The following is a 22,141-nucleotide window of genomic DNA, read 5'->3' as shown; positions in this document are numbered from 1 at the left end:
GCAATGTAAACCCCCATAAACTTACAATATTAGGCGACTATTTAGGTAAACTTATACCACATTTATAAAAGATCAAGGATGTGCTCCCAGCCTGATTATTTTGTCCTCTAGGAGTCTAGAGTCTATTTTTTTTCTCTCCATTTTTTTCAGACCTAATTTTAGTCTTTAGTTTAGTCTTAGCTAACCATAAGGAGGAAATACATTTTTTGAACTTGGAGTTAACTGTTCCTTTCGGTATTGTCAGTCCCAGACAGAAAAACAGTCAGTCAGTGTGTTACAGTATCACATTAGTTTATTAGGCGGTACAGAGGATTAACTGTTCGTTGGAAGGCTCTGTTGTACTAACACACATGAAACCAAACATGACAGCAGCTTTACGATACACACCGACACACGAGTCAGTGGATTCTACAAACCAAAACATTTTTAAATCAGAAAAAAAGAAAGAATTATAGTGTCTCAATACATTTAAATGATGAACACTTTAATTGTAATGTACAGAGCTTCTCATACATCCTCTCCGTGTCGCCAAAGAAGGTTTGACTTCAGTTCAGACAATAGTAAAATGATGGGCAGGTGAGATCATCACCTTCAACCCCGGAGGAACCTTTTCTGATAAGAGAACAGTGCAGGATCAGTAACTGTGATGACATTGTCTAAACGTGTGCGATATTTATTCACCATAGCTGAAAGCATGCGAGTTAATACGATACTACTGTCTGCGAGAAAAGGATGTCGACAAGGATACGTAAGCTAAAAGCGCAGAGGGGTGTGCTGCACAGGTGGGAGTAGTTCAGATTGTTCTCAGTTATGATTTCTGATTCTGCTCATAGCGACTTGACTTATTGTCTACTGTTTCAATGTTGTATTAATGTGTAACCACTTAGTCTCATCTTTAAACATAAACTGCTTATTTCCACATACATTAAAGACCAATATTTCACAAAAAAATCCACATTGTTTTGTCGTTTTTAAGGCAAAACATACTTCAAGTGTGGAGACAGAGGCTGGGAGGTTATAGTTGCTCTGCTGTTTAATACTGTATGTACAATCATGATCAATCCAAACAAAACTTAACAATTTTAAAAGTAATTAATTACCTGTATATAAGGTTCTGTTTTAAATAACCTCACACTAAAAGTGCTTTTTACAGATAAAAGTATAGTGTTCAAGCTGAGGATGATGATGATGGTGAATTACAATATATCATCATGTTTTTACCGCTGCATTTAGCAATATTAAAACCAACAAAAAATGATGCAGTCAAGCTGAACTTGATGAGGAGTGTTAGGTAGTCTGGTTATCCATGGTTTCATATAGTTTTATAAATCAGGATATCATGCAATCACTGTGTGTTCTGCAACATATCTAATGGTGAAACTGAAGCCAACACGAAATAAATATTTCCTAAATATCAATGAGCAGAATCAGAAATCATTGGTAAATTAAATTAATCCCACAGTTTACAGAAATTAGTTCAAAGAACCCAACACTAGGACTGTTTCTGATGGTGAACGGGAGCATTCATGTTCAGGGAGCGAGCGGTCCCAGCCTCAGCTCCACGTGGTGCGTGAGCCAAATGGCCTCGGCGGTGGTTTCGGCTCCCTCCTCGGTCGGCCTGATGGGAGCCGCGAGGTTGCGGAAGTCGTGTCGGATCTTGAAAGACACCATGACGTCAGCGTCCTCTTCTTTCTGAGGGATCACTTTGATGAAGAAACCAATCTTGTTGGATTTCCTGAAGGCAACAACACTGCGGGAAAAGACAGAGGGATCAGGTTAAGAGTTACCTCACACTATTAATTCTCTCTGTGTGTATAAGTGTGTGTGTGTGTGTGTGTGTGTGTGTGTGTGTGTGTGTGTGTGTGTGTGTGTGTGTGTGTGTGTTAACTTACTCTGGGTCATCCTGGAAGTCTTGAGGTTCAGCCAGTTCATCATACTCAGCAGCAGCATCCTTCCCTGCCAACACCAGCTCTTTGGTGGGAACTATAACCTAAAGTAAATAAACACAGTTCAACGTTCAGTGACTTTCATACCACCAGATGAGTCAACACAGATTTTAAATGTCACATTACTTTTGTTTTTAAGCACGTTAATGTCAATTTATGCATTGGAAACAAGATCATAAAATTCCCCATGACACAAAAACTTGTTTTTATCGTTTCTTCACTCGGATTCAACACAAGGAGGCTCTTTAACATTTATCTGCTGAAGGTGAATGTTTCTCTGTGCTCACCTCAAATTTAATCTAAGTTTAAGGTCTGCATGTATCAGAAATTTGGTTTATGTAATGAGATTTTGCTGGTCTGCTCTGTTCACACGTTTACTGTGTGTCTGTCTGTCCTGGGAGATTTATTTGATTGGTTAAAAGGTTTTTTGGAGGGAAGTCACCTGAAACAGGCTTCTAAGAACAGAGAGTGTTGTTCTCTGAACTGATTTAAAAACTCAGGTCACACACACTGAAAATAGACGGGTCGATGAAGTACAGACATCTTGTGTTGAGTACTTAACCTTCTGAAGTGAACAATATTTGAATATCCAAAGAAGATTTTTTTTTCCAATTAGGGAGAAAAAGTACATCTTATTTACTAAAGAAACAGGGTGAATTGATTTTTTTGTGAAACACAAATTATTGTTCCAGGAGGACTATTTTCATGTCTTAAACTTTCTTGTCTTAAACGTCTGGATGGAAAATGGTTTGTGAAAAAAGAAAAAGAAGATAATGGCTACTGTGGATTTTGTTTATACAACACATTTATCTTGCTGAAACCACCACTTGTGCCTCTTTGCGGTGGTGCTGCTCCTCACAGACCCCAAAATACAACTGATTTATGTTTGCATCACTCCAGTAACAAGCTGGTTTTATTTGTGTCACATGTGAGGGACAGAAAGGATCTGCATCACATTAACGTCTAAAATGAATGTACCGTAAAGTCACCAGCAAGCTGACATCACGTTCAGATGAAACGTATAGTATCAACTGTATGTACGAGGTGAGCAAAGCCATCCTTGGAAAGAGCTGGTGGATGAAATCAACCGAGCACGGCTCTGTGTGGCTCTCGCTGGCCTGCAGGTGTTTGAATATCAGATCAAGCAGAATGACGGGACTGCACACTCCGTTTGGTCTTAATGTGAATGGAAATGGGTCATGAAGATGCTCTTGTTTTGGCCAGGAGCTCTTCCTTACTCAGCCCGGCCCATGACTTCATCACTAAAGAGGCCAAGACAAACAGCCTGTAGTCACCGAGAGCCTCGCAGCGGCGGCTGGCGACAGGCAGCTCGGCAGACCATTTACCGCAGGACCGCGGCACTCTTAGCTGCGCGTGTGACAGCTGACAGATGGAGGTAAAAATGGGACACAACTGCTCTGCATATGAGATAATGACATGGCAACATATTCCATAAGGAAGAGGCAGGATGAAGGAGCTGAACTCCCTGGAGCTGCTGGGCAAGATTGGAGGATTAATATGCATAATATTTAAGAACAGGCAGGTGGTAAACAACTGCCACAATCTGTGACTGTGCTCATTTCTTACATTCTGTATTTAAGACACGGTGACTCCTTCCAGCAGTTTGAGCTCCATTCATTGATGTTTTGATACCATTGGGGCAGAAGAATAAGATGATTGGCACACGGCCCTGTTTTTATTTAATAAACAACTGTGAATCCAGCAGCGAACATCAAGCAAAATGATCATCCCGCAAAAGTTCACTAGTTTCTCAGCTCAATCAGTCTTCTGTAACTCCAGACAGAAATATCTGGGCTTTTAGATTTGAAGACTTCAGCTGAAGCTGAGTGAGGTTTGTCATGAAAGAACCTCCCAACCCTTTCAGAGTTAATATATTCTTTGCATTAAATCAAATAAATATGACTTATTTTAGCCTCAAGTCTCATTTAAGCAAAGACAAACAGACCAAGAAAAGGCAGGATTTACACAATTACTGTTTAAATCACGTAGTGTCAGTGTTTGGCCGTACTTGGGACAGTAATCAATACTTTTGCAATGACAACTACTTCAGTCATTCTCAACCAGTGGTGAGCCTCAGGGCTCCATCTACTGGGCTGCAGTGGTATTAAAAATGTCAACTTAAAATGCATCATTTCAGTGACCAGTTATTAAGGATGGGTATCATTAGGATTTTATCAATACCGGTACCACTCATATCAATACTACTTTCCATAATTTGATGTGAAAAATAAACACATGTTGTTGTGGTCATCTGCTGAGCAAAGGAGGAGCTGGTCATTAAAATTAGAACAGCTGGCCTGGTCCACCTTAAAGCTCACTCCACCTTAAGAGAGCCTGGGTCTAAGTTGTTACTAATTTTGGAGCTAAGCCCCTTCAGCAACGTGGCTCGTGTCTTAAGGAGTTGAAGCATTTATTCACCAACAAACCACCCAAACTGTTCATGTTCTAACATCACACACACACGTTCTCTCTGTTAGAATGAATTAATGTCACATAAATAACAGCAGCATCGTTTGTCCAACAGCTTATCAATATTTCAGCACTGGCTCTCCATACCATCCCTGTTCAGTTACGTTTCAACATCACCACGCCATGACACATCATCAGGTAGAGAAAAACGTGCTAACATGCCACTGTTAGCTAGCTAACGTTCCCTTTGATGCAGTGACACAAAATGGATGGGGTTTTGAAAAGAAAAAGTGATGTGGGAGACAAAGCCCCGAAGCCTCTGATGAGAAACTATGATCCTTAATACACTGAATTATTTAGTTAAAAGGTGTGTTTCAACTTTTTCTAAGACAACTGGGCTGTCATCTTCTCATATGCATGGTCTGAAGCAGTTCTAAATTTGTTCGTAGAGTAAGATATTTATCGTTATGTTTTTTTTTTCCTCATATAATTGGGAAGGTAGTCACCAGAATTTGTTTTTTAATCAGATGTGGCCCTTCAGTTACAAAAGTTAAATACCTTTGCAGTGCTGTTGATGTCATCAGGATCTTCCTCCTCGCAGGCGGCCAACGTGACGTGGGTGATGTTCTCCACCGGGTTGGTCAGGGTCAGCAGCACTTGGCTCTCCTACATAAACAGGAACAAGAAAAAAGACAAAAGTTCAACACAAATTATCTTTAAAAGGTGGTTGAGTTCACTTAAATAGCGATGCTGTGCAGTTAATGACTTTAGGACTCAGCATTCTTGTTGAGGATTAGGTTTTACAATTAAGTTGAATACTTGGTTTTATAAGCAAGTTACAGATTCCACTTGAGGCGAAAAAGGAACAAAAATGTTTTAAAAAATGAACAGCATGAATAAAACATGAAGAAAACATGTAAGAGATATACTGAACATGGCGGAAACAGTGCACACACTGACCTTCATGTACCGGAGATTTGGAATGGACATGATTCTCACTTCGGGGATGTAACTCCTGTAGGAGGAAGGTGGGCAGAAGAACAATCAATACACAGAAACACTCACAGTATTCACACAGTGTTCAACAACAGTCATTAAAAGCTGAGAGTTCATGATGATACTGAAAAAAATCATTTACAAACCACAAAATCCTGAAAACACAGTAAACAGAAGCTATCGGGTTTATTTTCCGAGACGCCGTATTAGATCGTGTATAATCTTTGGTTATTTTCCATTTTAAAAATGACAAAAATCTGTTGACGATTAAGCGACTTTCACATGAATAATTTCCTGAACATGCGCTTGTAATTGCACTAGGCTAAAATTAAACTTTGGGATCTTAATCTAATTAAACGACATCAGGCTGCAGGCTGATTTATATTTTTCATTAATTAAAATAAGATCAGCATCATCATGAAAACACATGTTTAGGCCAGAATCTGATGACTGATACTCACACAGCCACAAGCTGAATTTTAAACTTGATTGAAGTGGGATTAAACTCTGGCTTGCTCAAGTTGTGCTCACATTTCTGAAAGAGGAAATTAAGACAAAAAAATATTATCTAAATGTGCATCTACATAAAGACAACAGCCTTGAATTGAAAGGGAGGAGAGTGAAACCATGAAGTGGTACCGACCCTGCAGCGCAGTGAGCGCTTCATCAGGAGGTGTTTGTGTCTGGGGTGGAGCTGAGACGCCCCTGCAGGCTGAAAGTCAGGCTGCAGCAGTCGCTGGCGCAGCGTGGTCACTGAGAGGACAGCAAAAACTCAGATTCGACACCACCTCAATTATTAGACAGACAAAAATGAACAGTAATATTCAATGAGTTCTAAACAAACTCTCACCCTCCGGTAAGCTGATGGGCCGGGTGTAACAATCCTCGGGTAGGGGCTCCACTTCATCAAGGGCCTGCGCAGGCTCGATGGTGATCTCCTTCTGGTCCTCACCCTCTTTAAGGCTGAAGAAGTTACACAAATACTGCAATCAACAATCTGCTGTTTCTCTTGTAATGATGATATTTAATATAAGGTGAGAGCTGGCTACACTGTAAAGCATAGAGAGATTTTCTAACGTTCACACGTCGACACAGGCCACATACACATCACAACAAATTTTTAAGTGGTTTGGCAAGTTTTAGCATCAACTACAAATAATACACGGATATCTTATGTAATACAAGTTTATACTGTTATTGTTTCGACCATAGTAAGCACCGTCTGTCCTTAAGCTGAGAAAACAGGGTGATACTTAATTTCTTGGTCGCTGTAGTGAACCTCAGTGTAGACTAGGGAAACAGTATAAATGAAACAGAAGGGATCATGCGATGTGCATAACAATGGAAGGTCTGTTCAAGTCAGACATTGCAAGGAAAGTAATTTGAATGGGTCATAAAGTAAAAGTAAAACACTAGAAACAATAGGGCCTCTGAAGAGAAGTTGTTTTTCTTGCAGGAATATCAGAAAAAGTTGCTAATTTGCTGATAGCTGTGAATCAATAGAAGGTCAAATGCTAAGTCTGTGTGCAGACTGCAGGCAAAAGTTATTGTTGGTTGTTTTTTAAATTAATCTAATTTTTTGCAGTGCAGCCTCAGTCTGAACAGTCACTCTGGATCAACATTTATCACAATTCTGCACTGCCAGGAGTCACTCAGTGAGTATAAATACAAAAGATGGCTGTGATGGAGGGAGTCAGTGGAGGGACAGTGAGGGGTTAGACCTCATATGAATTTGGGGTGACACTTCTGTACAAACAAAACTTGGGGGGCAGTATTGTAACCAGTCTGTTTAAAAGCATATTGAGACAAACGGCTCAACAGGTCCACAGAAGAATGTGGCTGCAGTGTCAGAGAAAAGTTAAGAGCCTTAAAGCCAATTTTAAAGACGCTAAAGGCTCAAACCAACAAAGTGGTCACTGTCTGATCACCACCATGTCTACAGTGAGCTTACTTACTTTACAGAGTTTTACTGAACTTATTTCCATACAACAGCATGATGCATGTGATGTCTTTGTTACTGGTCTTTTGCACAGGCAGCCCTGTGACCCATTCATAGTGACAAGTGATATTGACCCCATTTAAAAAATAACTTCAACAGCCAAACAAACAAACAAACAAACAAAAACAAAAAAGCAATCTGAGCCATAAATATAAATGTTCTGTGATGTATGAGACTGTACATAGAAATACAACTGACAAACTTCAACACAGCTGTCTCTAGCCAGTAGCGGAGGATCCACTGGCAAATGAAAAAACTGCAATAAAACTCAGCAAAGAGCTGCTTTGCTGAATAACAGACAATTACCAGAACATCTTGAATTACTACTGAGCATTTTCAAACCATAAAGTCTTCAGGCTTTAGAACTTAGTGTGGGTGCCTTCAAGGACAGTTTGATAAACAAGATTTTAGACTTGGCTACTGAACGGAGACCTTTTGAAACAAGAGATAACCAAATTTACACAATTATTTTCATGGTGTCCTACCCTGATTTACATTTGTCTCTTGCATCTTGACAGGATAATTTGTCAATACAGTGCCTTTTGTCAGCCAATTATTCACTTTCAGATGTTAAGCAGGGTCCTTGAATCCATCCCGGTGGTGAAATTCAAAAAAATGGTCCTCCATATTAGTACAACGTGACGATGTAACTTAGAGGGAAAAAAAAAAAACAGCTCACTGTGATGGATTAGATACGAATCTCAAGCCAAGTTTCAAGGCTCTGCAAATTGATTTTCATGGCACACTGAGATTAATGAAACAATGGCTGCTGGAAGGTAAGAGATCAATTTATCTAAGTCATCAATAATATGTATGTACACAGTGTGTACTTACTGAGTGTAAACATGGAACACCAGGGGAGTTATCCTTTACATTTACACAAGTTTTACAAGGAAAAAAATATTCCACATATGGAGTCAAAAGCAGGAGCCCAATATATGACAAAAGCTCACTCACGAAAGGCCAGCCAGGGTTGATATGGGAGCTCCAGACCTCTGCCTCTGCAGTCTGGTTCCAAGGCCATATTTTTCCTGAGTGAATTTAGGGGGAAAAAAAAACAGGATCAGGCGTTTTGCCAACTGGAAATTACGGAGGACTCAAGGAGCAATTTATGAAATGATCTAATCTACAACCATTTTTCTACATGACTAATACTCGACAGCTAAGATAACTTTTAAAAACATAAAAATGGAAAGAAATGGTACTTGACATTTAAATAAACAATAAATAAGCCAAAAACAATCTCATTGGTCTTCTGATAAAAGACACTAACAGGAGCCTTTCTACTAAGGATAGAGGGAGAGAAGGTTCAGGACTTATTATTATTATTAGTATGAAACACATTTTATACTGGTTAGACAAACTCAAACAAAGTCTTCCACTTCTTCTCTCCCTCTAATCAACATAAAGGCTCCGATTGTGTGTAACTCAATCTCATTTACCCAAGGAGACATTCATGTGATCTGTGAGGTCACTCAGTACCAGATTAGACAGAAACAGAGATAAAGAGAAGACAGCGCTACTGTAAAAATGACACTACCCAAGTTGTGAAAAATACAACTCACCACCACATGAATAGTGTGTTGCTGGGGGGTAAAAACCAAAATATCAGAGTGCATAAGCAAAGAAAACAAAGAGAGAACAAAGAACCAGGTGAAACCCAAGCGATTTAGCAAACATTAGTGGCATTTGGTGACATGCAACAGCAAAAGAAATGCATCAGTGATGGAAAACAACCGCAGGACATCACAGTGTTTAAAAATGGTTCCAATACAGAATAAGAAAGTCTGGTTTGCATTGTTAATTATTGTAAAAGCAGAATGCAGGAGGTGTAAACAAGCTCAAGAAGCATGAAGACCATGCCCACACCAGGCGACTAAATCTGAAAACGTAGATTTTCTCAGTTTGCAGACAGACTAAGCTGTTCTTGTTTTCAAACGTCAATGTGGATGGAGAACTTCTGTAAAGCAACCTGAGAACATTTCTAATGTTTTCACATGTAAACAGCATTTTCATATTTATCCGCCCAAGTACAGACATGGTGTCAATCTTGCACCCCAAACAAACGCTAAAGGTGTTGCTGTTAAAAAGTGTTTTAATAATTTAATATCCTCAATGGCACATACTTTGAGATGCCTTTGTTAATACTATTGAATATCAGGTAGACACTCTGTATTAAAATAACCTCTTAAATGCAATTAGCAAGACAACAGCTGTTTGACATTTAAAAAGGTTAAAGGAGAAGTTATGAAATTTTTTGAAAAAGCTGAACAGGGCCCAGAGGGAGCAGAATACCGAGAATGCCAGAGGCATGCACTGCCGTCTCCTGGCCAGCTTCTTCCGGTCTCTCTCCTGCTTCTCTCTGTGTGCCAGCTGCTGGTAATACTCGATCAGCTTGTTGATCTGTAGGGAACAAAAAAAAACCATCCAGGGACAAGTCATTAAAGCGTCATATATTTTTAAATACAAGAGTGAAGAAGAATTGAGTGAGGGTAACCCAAGCCCACCAGCAACACAGTACACAGTATATTTACATCAATGTACATTAATGTAACAAAGTAAAACTTGTGCCTTCCCTCAAAATAATTTGTTGACAGACTTTTAATTAACTTGTTAAAAGTGTAGAATAACAAGTATAACAATTACTGAAAGAAACACTTAAAATTATTTAGTGCAATAACTGCGGATGTAAAAATAAAACAGAAAAATTCAAGATACTTTGCTTTAGCAGCCACTCAAATTGTGGAAAAATTAAAAGGGAGCATTATGATTTGTTGTTTGTGGGACATTTGGGACCTCAGCAACTAAACACGCACTCAGTTTGCTTTTGCCTCTGGCCAGATGTGTGCTGGGATCAGTTATTCAGAAACAAGTGATGCATGATCAGGAAACATGTGAGCAACTCGAGAGAATTTACATGACCACAGGGGGGAAACTCACCCGCTGAGTATGAGGGTTCTCTGGCTCTTGCCATCCACCGCTTGCTGCAGTGAACAAAACAAATACAATGAGGCTGTTTTTCATGAGCTTAACTAATGAGCCACTGTAGACCTACAGCATGACTTTGAAACATTATGGTGTTCTGTTGCTTTATACTGCTATTTAAAGTTAAAGTCATGGAGATACTGTCAACATGACCACATCATTGTGTCTTTATTATATCGGCACCCACCAACTGATTTGTCAGCCATTCCCACATCCCTGGAGGTCCAGCGACAGAAGCCGCAGGCCAGGTAGTAGGCCTTCTTCATGGCCGTCTTAGTAGGGTCATCAGGCAGAGGGGCTGGGATGTTGGTGGCCCGGGTGGACAGAGTGTGCATGCAACACGGGCAGTCGAAACAATTCGCACATCTACAGTAGAACACAGATCATCAAGAATGAATGAACGGTGTGAAACAAAGTGGAAACTTTTCAGCCACCAACAACTTCCAAGTGGTAATGCTGTTGCATCGCTGTGGCAAAGACAACAGGTGGTGGGTCACAATCTGTTCCCCTTACTTTACTCTGCTGCACCTAACCATACCCTGACCCTCAACCACAGAGGGCACCACCGCGGGAAACACTGTCTTACGAGGGAACGCACTTTGACACAGGTATTGAGTTACCTATACTCAGAGCCAAGCTCTGTGAAGAAGTGATCAACACCACTTTGGAAATCAGAGAGAAGAAAAAAGATTTTTCATATATAGAATTTAAAATAGGCAGAAGTTATTGTAATGATGTGCTCTGCATTGTAATAACATAGTTTAGAGAAATGTTATTGCTTTGCACCAACAGGGAGTAACGTGAGAGGAACAAGAATGAATCTTTTGATTAATTTAGTCTCTAATGCAGATACAATTTCCAGGGAAATATCCCAATGACAGACAGATTCCTCATAGCAAAAGCGAGGTGGATGGTGTCATTATTCTACAGTCATTACACTGTGCAGTCTACAGTTAACTTCATAATGATATGTCAAAGCAAAGTTGTCTATTGCCACTTTAATGACATAAAAAAAAGGGTCTCATTAAACAAATATTAAATACGGAGAACATACAGACACAAAGTCAGCAGTGACCTCCATGTGTGCTGCACAGATGTGAATCATTCTCAATACATCTGCACATCAAGTCTCACCTGTTCTTTTTAAGCTTCGCCTCTGCTGATGGCATGTTCTCCAGACAGCTTGGACAGTAGTGGGAGTCCACCTGATCACCAAAAACAAAGGCAAAAGAGACTGACGATTATTTTCAATGTCGACTGTTATGTTGATTATTTTCTCCATTAATCAGTTAATTTATTGATTGGCCTACCTCATCTTATTTCAGAAAATGGTGTAAAATGTTGATCAGTGTTTTCCATAATTGAACTATTTGACTGTTGGATTAATCGATACAGTCAGAAATCAGTCAAACTGTGCATTCCCAACTTCAAAGTTTATTTTAAACTGGCTTCCTACTTGTTGGATTATCGCTGTTTTGATCTTGTTTTTCATTAACTGCTGGCCTCTGACAGTTACCAAACATAATTTCGTTTGTTTGGCTACAATGATAAGTGAGGTGTCTTATGTATTTGTATAACTTATATAAATATACGCGGAATCACGGAAGGTTGTTAGCTTTTATTTTGGCAGTGTGGTACAATGACTAAGACAGGAACTTAATGCGTTTTTCATTAGGCAAGATTGTTGTTTGTTCGTATGATTATTCGTAATTACATGTTTAAAAGAAAAATAAATGACCAGTTATTTGAAGTTGCAGAAATCTAAGTCAGTCTGGGTGTGGTGTCCACAACACTGAGCCACGTAACAAGCTAGATTTTGACCGTTAAAACGTTAGCTGGGGTGGACTAACGTTGTAAATAAACAGTTTTCACTTTCCGGATATGGTGCTCATATCGTTTATATGTGAGCTAAAAGGATAATCTAACGTCAAACTCAAATAATAGCACGAAATAGCTAGCTTGTCGGCTCATTTGTGCTGTGCTTGGCAAAACGCTAACTCCAGCGGAAGTTAAACTTCTGTTTTCAGCCAATCAGATGAGGAGAATGCAACGCGGAAACTTGATTGACAGGCGACTTAGCCATACAGTGCGCGAGGTGTTTGGATTAATCCCGCCTACATGTCAAAGCTACTAGCAAGCCGGCTAACAACAAAGTAGCTAACAGCTAGCTTGTGGAAACCAGACGATAGTAAGGGAAAACGTTCACGTACCTCGTGAGACACACATTCTAGAGATCGTAGCTCACTACAGTAGCGACAGAAATACAGCTGTGATAAAGGGGCTCTGATCTTCTTCTCTCCACGAACCAGATAGACGACTCTATCTGGCTGCAGAAGGGACGCCATCTCTGAGCAGAGCGGCCGAGTCCGAGGGCTCACTGACTGCACCGCTACTATTGATGTCACCGCTAATTGTCTGGCCTGTGAAGGAACACAATGTGCTCAATGTCGACCTCCTGTGGTGAACAATCAAACTGCCAGCCACAGACCCACAGATACAAGAATTACTGACTGTACTTAGTGGACACATGACCAGAGACCAAGGGGTCAGGGGGGAAATATCACTGGAGACAGTCTGTGTTGATTTGAATTTAGAAGTTTTGTATATTTTAACTGACCACGGGTATTAAACAATGCACAGCGTTCACAGAGCAGGGTGTGAGTTGGGTTTTATTTGAGTTCCAGAACAAATGGGCGTGGATGAGAATGAGACAGCAGATTACTTGGCTAAGAACGTGGCTCACAAAGAAATGATAGAGACTGACGTGCAGTATTAGAATACACTGAAATCTTAGACAAATCAGTAGAAGAAATGCAGTGTAGTAAATGGGAAACAGAGAAAAGGGGTAGGTCCTTTTTTGCAGTGCAGAACACAGAGGAAAAAGCAAAAAGCACTTTTACCTGCAATAGGAAAGGTTCAGTTAGTGAATTTGAGGTGAGCGAGACTCTCATTAAATTGACTTTTTTTTTTTACAAACAGATCCAGTTTTGGAAAATTATATTTACCCATAATTTTTCTCCCCATGCGTCAACTTAATGGAATAATAGGGTCATTTTAATTAACAGGAAGTCAATATTTAGGAGTGAGTGGCATGAGAAGGGCATTTCGTTCACCTATGATTTATTGGACTGTAACAGTAACCTTCTGGATTTTTTGGCCTTTGTGAATAAATTCAGATTATATTGTTCTGATATGGAGTATAATAAAATTTGTAAAGCAATCCCATTACCATTGATTGATTTTATCCACAGCTCATTATATTAAATCTTTATCTATCTCTCTCATTTTCAAAGCCCTTGTTCTTCTTTTATTTAATTTTATTTATTTAATTGTTGCATTGTATTTTATATGTGTTTAAACACCTTATTGTATGTATACATACACATTTATGTATGTTAATTTTGTTGATTAAAAAAAGGAAAGATTCAGTTGTCATAACCAGGTTGAGCCTTGGGCACTGTGAGCTGAGAAGTGGTTCTGGTTCTGATAGGGAAACAGTCTGATGCCACATGTGGGTGTGGAGGCACAGAGACTGTCAGACACATCCTCATCCAATGTGAGAATTATTCTCTCCAAAACAGGAAGTTGTTCAGAGACCTGGGAGCAGCTGGAGAAACTGTTTTTACTCTGAACACTTTGCTCAACCTGGACTAAAGTGAAGAAACTGTTGGAATATTACTTTAAAAAACGAACAGTAGAGGACAGTAAACCGCCATTGAAGCGTCTAGTCTGCCGAATTTAAAGCGGAAGAAGAAGAATTGTCGTATCGCGATAGTTCATGTGAACTGGATTCAAAACTGTGGCGGTTTGACGAGCAACTGTGATTGAAGGTAACAAACTGTTTATTTGTTACTCTCCTTGTTGCATTGTGTTTATTTTACAGAAATTGTCGACAACATTTCAGTAAATGTTGTCTCGAGTTAGTGAGTCGCTCGTCTCATTGAAATTTCTTCAGTTAACGGTGTTTTGTCTGATGAAAACAAGTTGGGAAAGTAACGTTATAAGCAGCTACATTAGCTAGCTAAGCTAACCTAACTGGTGGATACAGGTGTGAGCTGGCAAACTACCTTACACGTATTTCATGAAAAATAACGTTAACCTGTTGTGTGAAGCCGATTTCACATGTAAATCAAACAGCTGGTGACGACTTGTGTGTGGTTTTTCGTTGTTGAAACGCAGGTTTGACCTACTAACGTTGGGAGATGTGTTGCCAGATTGGTGCATAAAAACCGCCCAGATGTTATATATATAGTACATTAAACAATGAAATAAGATACAATAAACTTTATTGATCCAGTACAGGGACGTTTACATGTGACACCATCTCAAAAAGTACAGACAGGAAAAGGAGGAAGTGATACATGGAAACAGATAAAATAAAAATATGACAATTAAAAAAACATAAAATATTACATTTAACCAACTATACAGACTGTAGACACTACATCTTTCATATATACAGATACATGGAGCTGTATGGACATGTGCACAGATATGTGGATATATATGGATGAAAATTGAGCACATGTTGTTATATACATGGTGTGTAGCATTATATTAATTGCATTGCATTATATTATTAACACTGCCGTTAGGGCTCCAGATTAACAATATTTTCATTATTGAATAATCTGTCGATTATTTTCCATTAATCGACTGATCACTTGTTTGATCTGTAAAATGTCAGTAAATGGTGGAAAATGCTGATCACTGTTTTCCAAAGCCCAAGTTCACATCCTCAAATGCCTTCTGTCCAAAACACAAAGATTCAGTTTACGGTCATAAGAGGGCTAATGAAATCAGAAAATACTCACATTGTATTAAAAAATAACTCAAAATAATTACTGGATTATCAAAATAGTTGACAATTAATTTAATAATCAATTAATAATGATTTCATTGTTGCAGCTCTAATTGCCTTGTAAAGGATAACTGCACAGAGAAACAGACTCGATTGCACAAAATACAGCAGCAAAAAGTTAAGTGATGATTTACAGTTTGAAGTTAAAGTTCACAGAAGATGATTTAACAGTGAAAAATGTAAATATATATCATGTGTTGCACAAGGTAGTTGCACATAAGAAATGTGAAGGACAAACAGTATGTGTATATAAGGATATAGTATGCAATATAGTAATGTAATATGTATTAACATTAAATACAATATCAACCTGAGACTGAGAAATGTGCACATAAGCTGTATGTTGTAAGTAATGAGTGATATGACAGAAACACAAACAATGCTTTCTTTCCAGATGGCGGCAGAAGAGCAGATTGAGCGGCTGAAGAGCCAGCTGAGGGAGAAGGAGGAGCAGGTCCATCAGGCTGCCCAAGCTGGCCTGGATCTCCTCAACCAGCAGATGGAACTGCAGAACAGACTGGAGGAGCAGAGAGTGGAGATGACCAACGCACTCGAGGTGTGACACTGCACTGCAGGGGGTCAGCTGACCCAAATCACATTTAAAAACACACATTTTCTCTGGGAACTGTGTCAAACTCCTACACCTGTTTCTGTGTGATGTGTTCATCAAAGGTTCTCGAGCAAGACAAGTACTCCCTGCAGAAGGAAGTGGAATTAAAGACTCGTATGCTGGAGTCCCTGCAGTCAGACTACGACTGTGTGAAGAATCAGCAGAGACAGCAACTTCAGGAGCGACAAGAACATCTGGAGAGGAGCCACAGCACAGCACTCAGTGAGCTCAACAACAAGGTACAACCACCTGTGGTCTACTCTTGTCTGGTACCCCTTAAAATCATATCAAGGCAATTTATCAGATACAATAGCAGTTTATATGGATGCTGGACATCCTTGTAGTGTTTTCAAGGTTTGAAAATTGTTTGGAAATGCTTGAAATTGTGAATGCATTACTTTCAGAACAGCTGAAATCAGAGAATTTGGACTTTTTTTTTCTTAAAAAAATGCTCACATGGACTAATCAATTATCAAAATAGTTGTCACTTCATTTAATGAGAGATTAATAACTGATTAATTGATAAATTGTTGCAGCTCTGATAGGATACTTTTACTTTCAGTCAGGTGTTTTCATTTCTTTTTTCTCCTTTTTGTAGAATTCTGTCATAAAACATTTTTGGTTGTTTATAGCACAGTAACATCTGTTTGAAACATTTTGAGCACACATGTCATTTACCACAGCTGTAAGGTGCTGGGAAAGCTTGAAAATGCACCCTGAAAATCCTGGAAAAGTGCCTGAATTTGACTTCAGAAAAGGTTGTGATGTATCTGCCTGTACTTGTTCACAGATGCTAAGGTTGCAGTCGTCTCTGGAGGAATCTCAGCTTAATGAAAAACAGCTGAAACACAAACTGGAGGTTCAAACTGAGACTCTGAATAATAAGATGGAGGAGCTTCGAGCTCTGAACGAACACACACAGAGCTCCATGACATCTGAGATGATGGAGGTGCAGATGAAAATCATGGATTTGGAGAACATTAAGGTGAGGGAGAGGAGCCAAGCTGATCTGTTTATTTCTCTTTTGTACAGGAACTGTTATGCAGTAAGAATGTCATCTTGATATGGGATCTTAATCTTTGTGTAATCTGTTTATTTGTCTCCACCTGCTGTGTCCTTACCTTCCTCCATCAGCTGGAGTTTTATTAATGAGTCAGGTGACTGATTTCTGTCTGCCAGGTGGAGCTGGAGCAGACGCTGCAGGAGTTTCAGTACAGAGAGCAGCAGCTGGAGCTGACTAATAGCAGCCTGCAGCGTCAGCTGGAGCAGATCACAGAAGAGAAAGAGGATCGAGAGAAGGAGGCTGTTTCCTGGTTTAATGCATTAGAGGTCAACACACCACCATTCAGTTTCTCAGTTAATTCTGTGTTTTTGCAGTTGGATTTATAGTAACAGTTTACCTTTGATGATTTTTGGTTTAGGCACCTTGAAAGTGCTTGTATTTTCCTCTTAACAAGCTGTATGAACCCTGTGTTTATCTGTGTATACTCATGTTGTATGTCTTTGTGTCTCTCCACAGAAATCTCGTGAGGCAAACCGGGACCTTCAGATCCAGTTGGACCAGGTTCTGCAGAAGGCCCAGGATCCCAACAGCAGAGGAAACTCCCTGTTTGCTGAGGTAAAAACCAAACCTACAGGAAATTGTCTATGCTGAAGTAGAAACTAAATTAATTAAACTAAACACATGTTAAACTGTTCCAAGTCTCAGAATCTCCAATCTGATAATAATTCAAACCCTAACTTCATCATGCACCTAAACATTTGGCATATATGATAAACTGGAGTTTAATTGTGTGGATTTGTTTTGTTGTTGTGCAGTTGGAGGATAAGCGTGCTGAGATGGAGAGACAGCTCATCAGTATGAAGGTCCAGTATCAGTCCCTGCAGAAACAGTACGCCTTCAGCAAGCAGCAGATGCAGCGCATGAAGGTACCGTGTGCTGTGGATCAGCTCTGAATGTGCACTGTTCTTTGTCTGTCTGTAACTTGACTGACAGTGCGGATGTGTTGTGCAGGTCCAGATCGCCACTCTGATGCAGCTCCAGGGTTCCAGGGCTGATCCTGCTCAGCTGGAGAGGCTTCAGTCCATGCTGACAGAGAAGAACGGAGAGATCCAAAATCTGATGACAAAGGTGCAGAGACTGGAGAAAGTGGAGGTGAGCGCTGAGCAGCTACAAGTTTCACACATCAACAGTAAAAACACTGCTGCTAGAAGACAAAAAAGAAGTGAATGGAGTGAAAATCGGGTGGACAGATGCTGTACAAGACAATTAATTGTGTGTGTTTGTGTGTGTAGATGATGATGAAGTCTCAGCCAGTTAATCCTGGTTCAGCAGAAGGTGGTCAAGGCCAAGATGAAACGTACTACACTGACCTGCTCAAAATGAAGCTCAACAACGCTGCGTGAGTCGAAGCCCCTCATCATGTGTCATAAGTCATGTTGACAGTGCTGTACCTTACTGAATTAAATGGTTTGTTGTTGTTTTTTCTATGACTGATCTGCAGGGTGGCCACAGGTAATTAAAAAGTCTTCAGTTCACATTAACTAATGAAAGGTCTTAAAAAAATTTAAACAATACGAAATTTGGTTTTGGTAGGACAGCTGTTATGATGAGTATATTCACAGACAAATATCTTTCACACTAAGAACTACAACTATTTGTTCATTAACTCAACCAGTTGTTGTCATTTTACCTTACTTACTCAACTGAAAATATATGTTTTTACTCAGAAGAACAGGCCTATAGTTTTTTATTTACCAAGCAGATCCTCATAAAACACTTCATTCAGACTAAGACTGTGAAGACATCAGATTTTCATGACATTCTTATCATGACTGAAAGAAATCAAGATAATATTGACAAACTGGTATGTTAAGATGCACTGGATTATTTAACAGTGTGCGTTATGTCAGTATTTAATTTTTGCTGTCTGTCGGACTAGCCAGTAGTGGTGGGCAGTTTCATAACGCTTATAAGCAACAATTAACTGTCATTGTGCCTGAATAAAATATTGATAAACAGTTTAACTGATGATGCCAACTAGTGAGAGTGGTGATGTTTTAATATATAGGTGACTATTCCCACACATAACCAGCAAAAACCACTTGAAGATTGTTCTATAGCCTCATATAATGTGATACTTCTGTTGTTAGTGTTAGGTGTAGCTTTCAAACTGTGGTGTTGGATTTCTGGCTAACAAGAAATATATAGAAAATTCAGTTCACAAATGCAACCGTGTAATTTAGTAAAGATGGGGTACTGATGGGGTACACAAACACTTCCAGCTCAAAGCAGTGTATGTAGCATTCACATTCAATTTGTCTTCATCGATATGCATGCGGCTCTTTGGTTGAGTGAGTTTGTTTGTGTGTGTGATCAGTAAGGATGCAGAGCGTCTAGGAGACGAGCTTTCCCTGCAGAGGATGAAATCTTTAGCAGAGAGTCAGAGGGCTTTGGAGCTGGAGAGGAAACTCTTCTCATCTGAACGGATGCTCAAACAGGTAACAGACTCCTCTCGCTGCCATTGTTTCTTCCATCATAAATACTGTCAGACAGGCTGTCGAGCAAATGTGTCGCACACTGATTCCTGATGTAATGTGACAAAACACAACAACTTGAAAATGGTAACTCGGGGTTGGTAACATTGGAGAAACAAAGTAAGTTATATTTTAAATGCATATCAGTGAAAACAGGTGCTGGAAATCCTTGAAAACGTTTGAATTTTAATTTAGTGTTCTTATGGTTTGAAAAGTGTTTGGATTTTGGATGAAGAGCTTGAAACTTTTGACAGTTTTAAATAACTCAGTCATTAATCAATCATCAGTTGAGTTGGTGATTAATTTAATAATCAATTAATCATTCAGCTCTTCTATGTCTTCTATGTCATAACCTGATATTTCTCTTCCCTGTTACAGGCTCAGAGTGACAAGATCAAACTACAGCTACGAGTTGAGGAGCTCCAACACAAATATGAACCAAAAGGTAACCAGAATAATACCCATAATACCCAATGCCATGTTTGCACATTGATCATGTGTCTGGTGTTCTGGATAAAAGTCTGAGGACGTGTCAACATGGATGCAGCAGGTAAATTGTCACCACATGACTGTAACACCGCTGCCTCTTGCATCATTTTTTAATCTCCAGAGGTCAAAAAGCATCTGCTTCAAAAGAGAAAGAAAGAGAAGCTTCCTGTCGACATCACACCGTCCTCTGAGGAGGCTGTGCCGGACAAGGGCGAGCAGATTGTTGCTGTGGAGATGGACATCGGAAAAACTAAGACAGCAGCCCCCGAGGCAGACGCCTCTCCTCCAGCCGAGGCAGTGAGCTCCACACAAGCTGTCTGCGTCAAAGGTCAGTGACACAGGATCAAACTGACTGATCAAAACTCAGTCCAGTTACCAGAAGTGGCAAAAGTCCACACGTTATTTACTTAAGTAGAAGTACAGATAGATCAGCTCATCATCAAGCCTCTGCAGACGCCTGACAACAACCTGATCATTTGAATCAGGTGTGTTGGAGCAGAGAAACATCTAAAACATGCAGGGCAGTGAGCTCTGAGGACCAGGGTTGGGGAACACTGCTCTGAATGACTTTTCTACTGACTGTTTTTGTGCAAAGCTAACCTGACCATTTCGAGTCTGTTTCATCTTATGTCTTTTACATTGTTTTCGTCTTGTTACGTCGTACTTGTCTTCTGACATCGTCTTTGTCTAGCTGTCTTGTTATGTTGTTTTTGTCCTTTTACATCATTTGTCTTGTTATGTCTTTTTGTCTTGTTACCCGTTTTTTGTGTTGTTACAGTATTTTCGTTGTTACACCGTCTTCATCTTATAATGTCTTTTAGTTGGTTACATCTTTTACATTGTTTTTGTCTTGTTTCGTCTTTTCTGTAATTTTTCTTCTTGTTACATCATTTTTAGTCTTATTACATCTTTTTCCACTTGTTACTTTGTTTTTACCTTGTTAGATTGTTTTTGTCTTACTACGTACTTTATGTAGTTTTCTTCTTGTTACATCATTTTTAGCCTTGGTACGTCTTTCTCGCCTTGTTATATCTTTTATGTTGTTTTTTGTCTTGTTATGTTTTCCTAATGTTTCGTCTTTTCCATAGTTTTCCATCTCATTGTATCTGTCGCGCGTGAAATGCATTGATGGACAAGGAATCATCTTTCCATTGTGTTCAGTCTCGGTGTAGAGAAGGCAGTGTGCAATAATGCAAAAATAAATAAATAAATAAATAAAATATATAAATATATATAATATAAAATAATTGCAGTCAAATTAATTAAAACTAAAGTAATGACACTAATATGTGTGTTCAAATGTAAAAGGTATGAGTTGCAAAGTACAGATACCTGAAAAATCTACTTAAGTATTTGTTCTTAGTTACTTCCCACCTCTCCCAGTTTCATGAGATACAAAATCAACACAAGTCCTCATTATGTGTTGTAGATCCAGAACCTGAGCCTCGGCCTGCAAAGTGTGTGAAGATCAGTGGAGATGAGCCTGTCGTGATTCCAAACCTCAGGTCAGTACGTCCCTGTGGAAAAAAAAAGTGTGCTGTGTGAGAAGCAACAGAAATACAACATGTAAACTGATACTTGGTGTAAAAATACCTTACATGTAGCCTAAAAGTGGATAAACGAGCGATATGTTGAAGTGATAATGAGTGACTGTATGTTTGTGATCATGCCTCAGCTCTCCTGTGACTGACCGTAAAGAGGGGAACCAGGAGGAGAACCAGCAGCAGAACAAGAGAGAGGAGAGAAGAAAGAAGAGAACAGTGGAGGTGATCCATGTCAGCTCCAGCAGCACCATGGAGAACGAGTGTGCTCAGCAGTAGGACTCATGTTTATATATGTACTGTATGTATGCTGCTATAACATGTGATAGGCTTTGAAAATAAATTTTTAATTCAAGTAATTCAGTTTTTGCAAATTACCTCTACTTTTTTTCCACTAACTTTCACTATATGTTCTATGGTGTCAATATATTTAAATGTTACAGTATTAAAACATTTTGTGACAGACAGTGTTCTGTGTTCAATTGATTAATCTGTTTACTTCAGTTCTGTTTATTTTTTCAATAATATATTTATCATAGATGTTTATCATGATCATGGGCAACTTAATACAGAAGTAATGTGGAGTATTAGCAGAGGTGGCTAAAGTCCACAGTATTTGTACTTAGTTACTTATCACCTCTGAGTATTAAAAAAACATTTCTACTTTATTTTCAAAAGGCATTTATCTTTTCTAATGCCTGGTTTACTGAAAGTTCAAATTTACTCTCAACATTATGACAAAATACA

At 39.2% G+C, this 22,141-nt stretch overlaps 2 protein-coding genes across 3 annotated transcripts; one reads left to right on the top strand and one right to left on the bottom strand.

Annotated features, from left to right (window-relative positions):
- Positions 1 to 274: 274 nt before the first annotated feature.
- On the bottom strand, positions 275 to 12,759 carry dctn4 (dynactin 4). 2 transcript variants are annotated; one of them, XM_084718603.1, is made up of 14 exons: positions 12,567 to 12,759; positions 11,491 to 11,561; positions 10,544 to 10,722; positions 10,312 to 10,355; positions 9,667 to 9,774; positions 8,937 to 8,957; positions 8,329 to 8,402; positions 6,223 to 6,335; positions 6,016 to 6,125; positions 5,834 to 5,907; positions 5,337 to 5,391; positions 4,935 to 5,042; positions 1,893 to 1,990; positions 275 to 1,750 (listed from the first exon to the last, which is right to left on the bottom strand). In XM_084718603.1, exons 1-14 carry the CDS (start codon positions 12,699 to 12,701, stop codon positions 1,531 to 1,533), a joined length of 1,410 nt encoding a protein of 469 aa, XP_084574729.1. In that variant the 5' UTR covers positions 12,702 to 12,759; the 3' UTR covers positions 275 to 1,530. The 2 variants fall into 2 exon arrangements, with proteins under 2 accessions (XP_084574729.1, XP_084574730.1); XM_084718604.1 differs by lacking the exon at positions 8,937 to 8,957.
- Positions 12,760 to 13,988: 1,229 nt separating this feature from the next.
- Positions 13,989 to 21,861, top strand: spdl1 (spindle apparatus coiled-coil protein 1). The gene is made up of 14 exons (XM_084718332.1): positions 13,989 to 14,186; positions 15,612 to 15,773; positions 15,890 to 16,066; positions 16,618 to 16,812; positions 17,007 to 17,156; positions 17,347 to 17,445; positions 17,646 to 17,756; positions 17,842 to 17,982; positions 18,123 to 18,229; positions 19,208 to 19,328; positions 19,743 to 19,809; positions 19,975 to 20,181; positions 21,283 to 21,358; positions 21,529 to 21,861. The coding sequence occupies exons 2-14, from the start codon at positions 15,612 to 15,614 to the stop codon at positions 21,671 to 21,673; spliced, it is 1,758 nt and encodes a 585-aa protein (XP_084574458.1). The 5' UTR covers positions 13,989 to 14,186; the 3' UTR covers positions 21,674 to 21,861.
- The last annotated feature ends 280 nt before the right edge of the window (positions 21,862 to 22,141 follow it).

The sequence above is a fragment of the Lutjanus erythropterus genome, chromosome 5 (genome assembly GCF_056507025.1).
Source record: "Lutjanus erythropterus isolate fLutEry1 chromosome 5, fLutEry1.hap2, whole genome shotgun sequence".
Taxonomy (NCBI): Eukaryota; Metazoa; Chordata; class Actinopteri; order Lutjaniformes; family Lutjanidae; genus Lutjanus; species Lutjanus erythropterus.
This window is presented reverse-complemented; position numbering and strand designations above follow the sequence as displayed.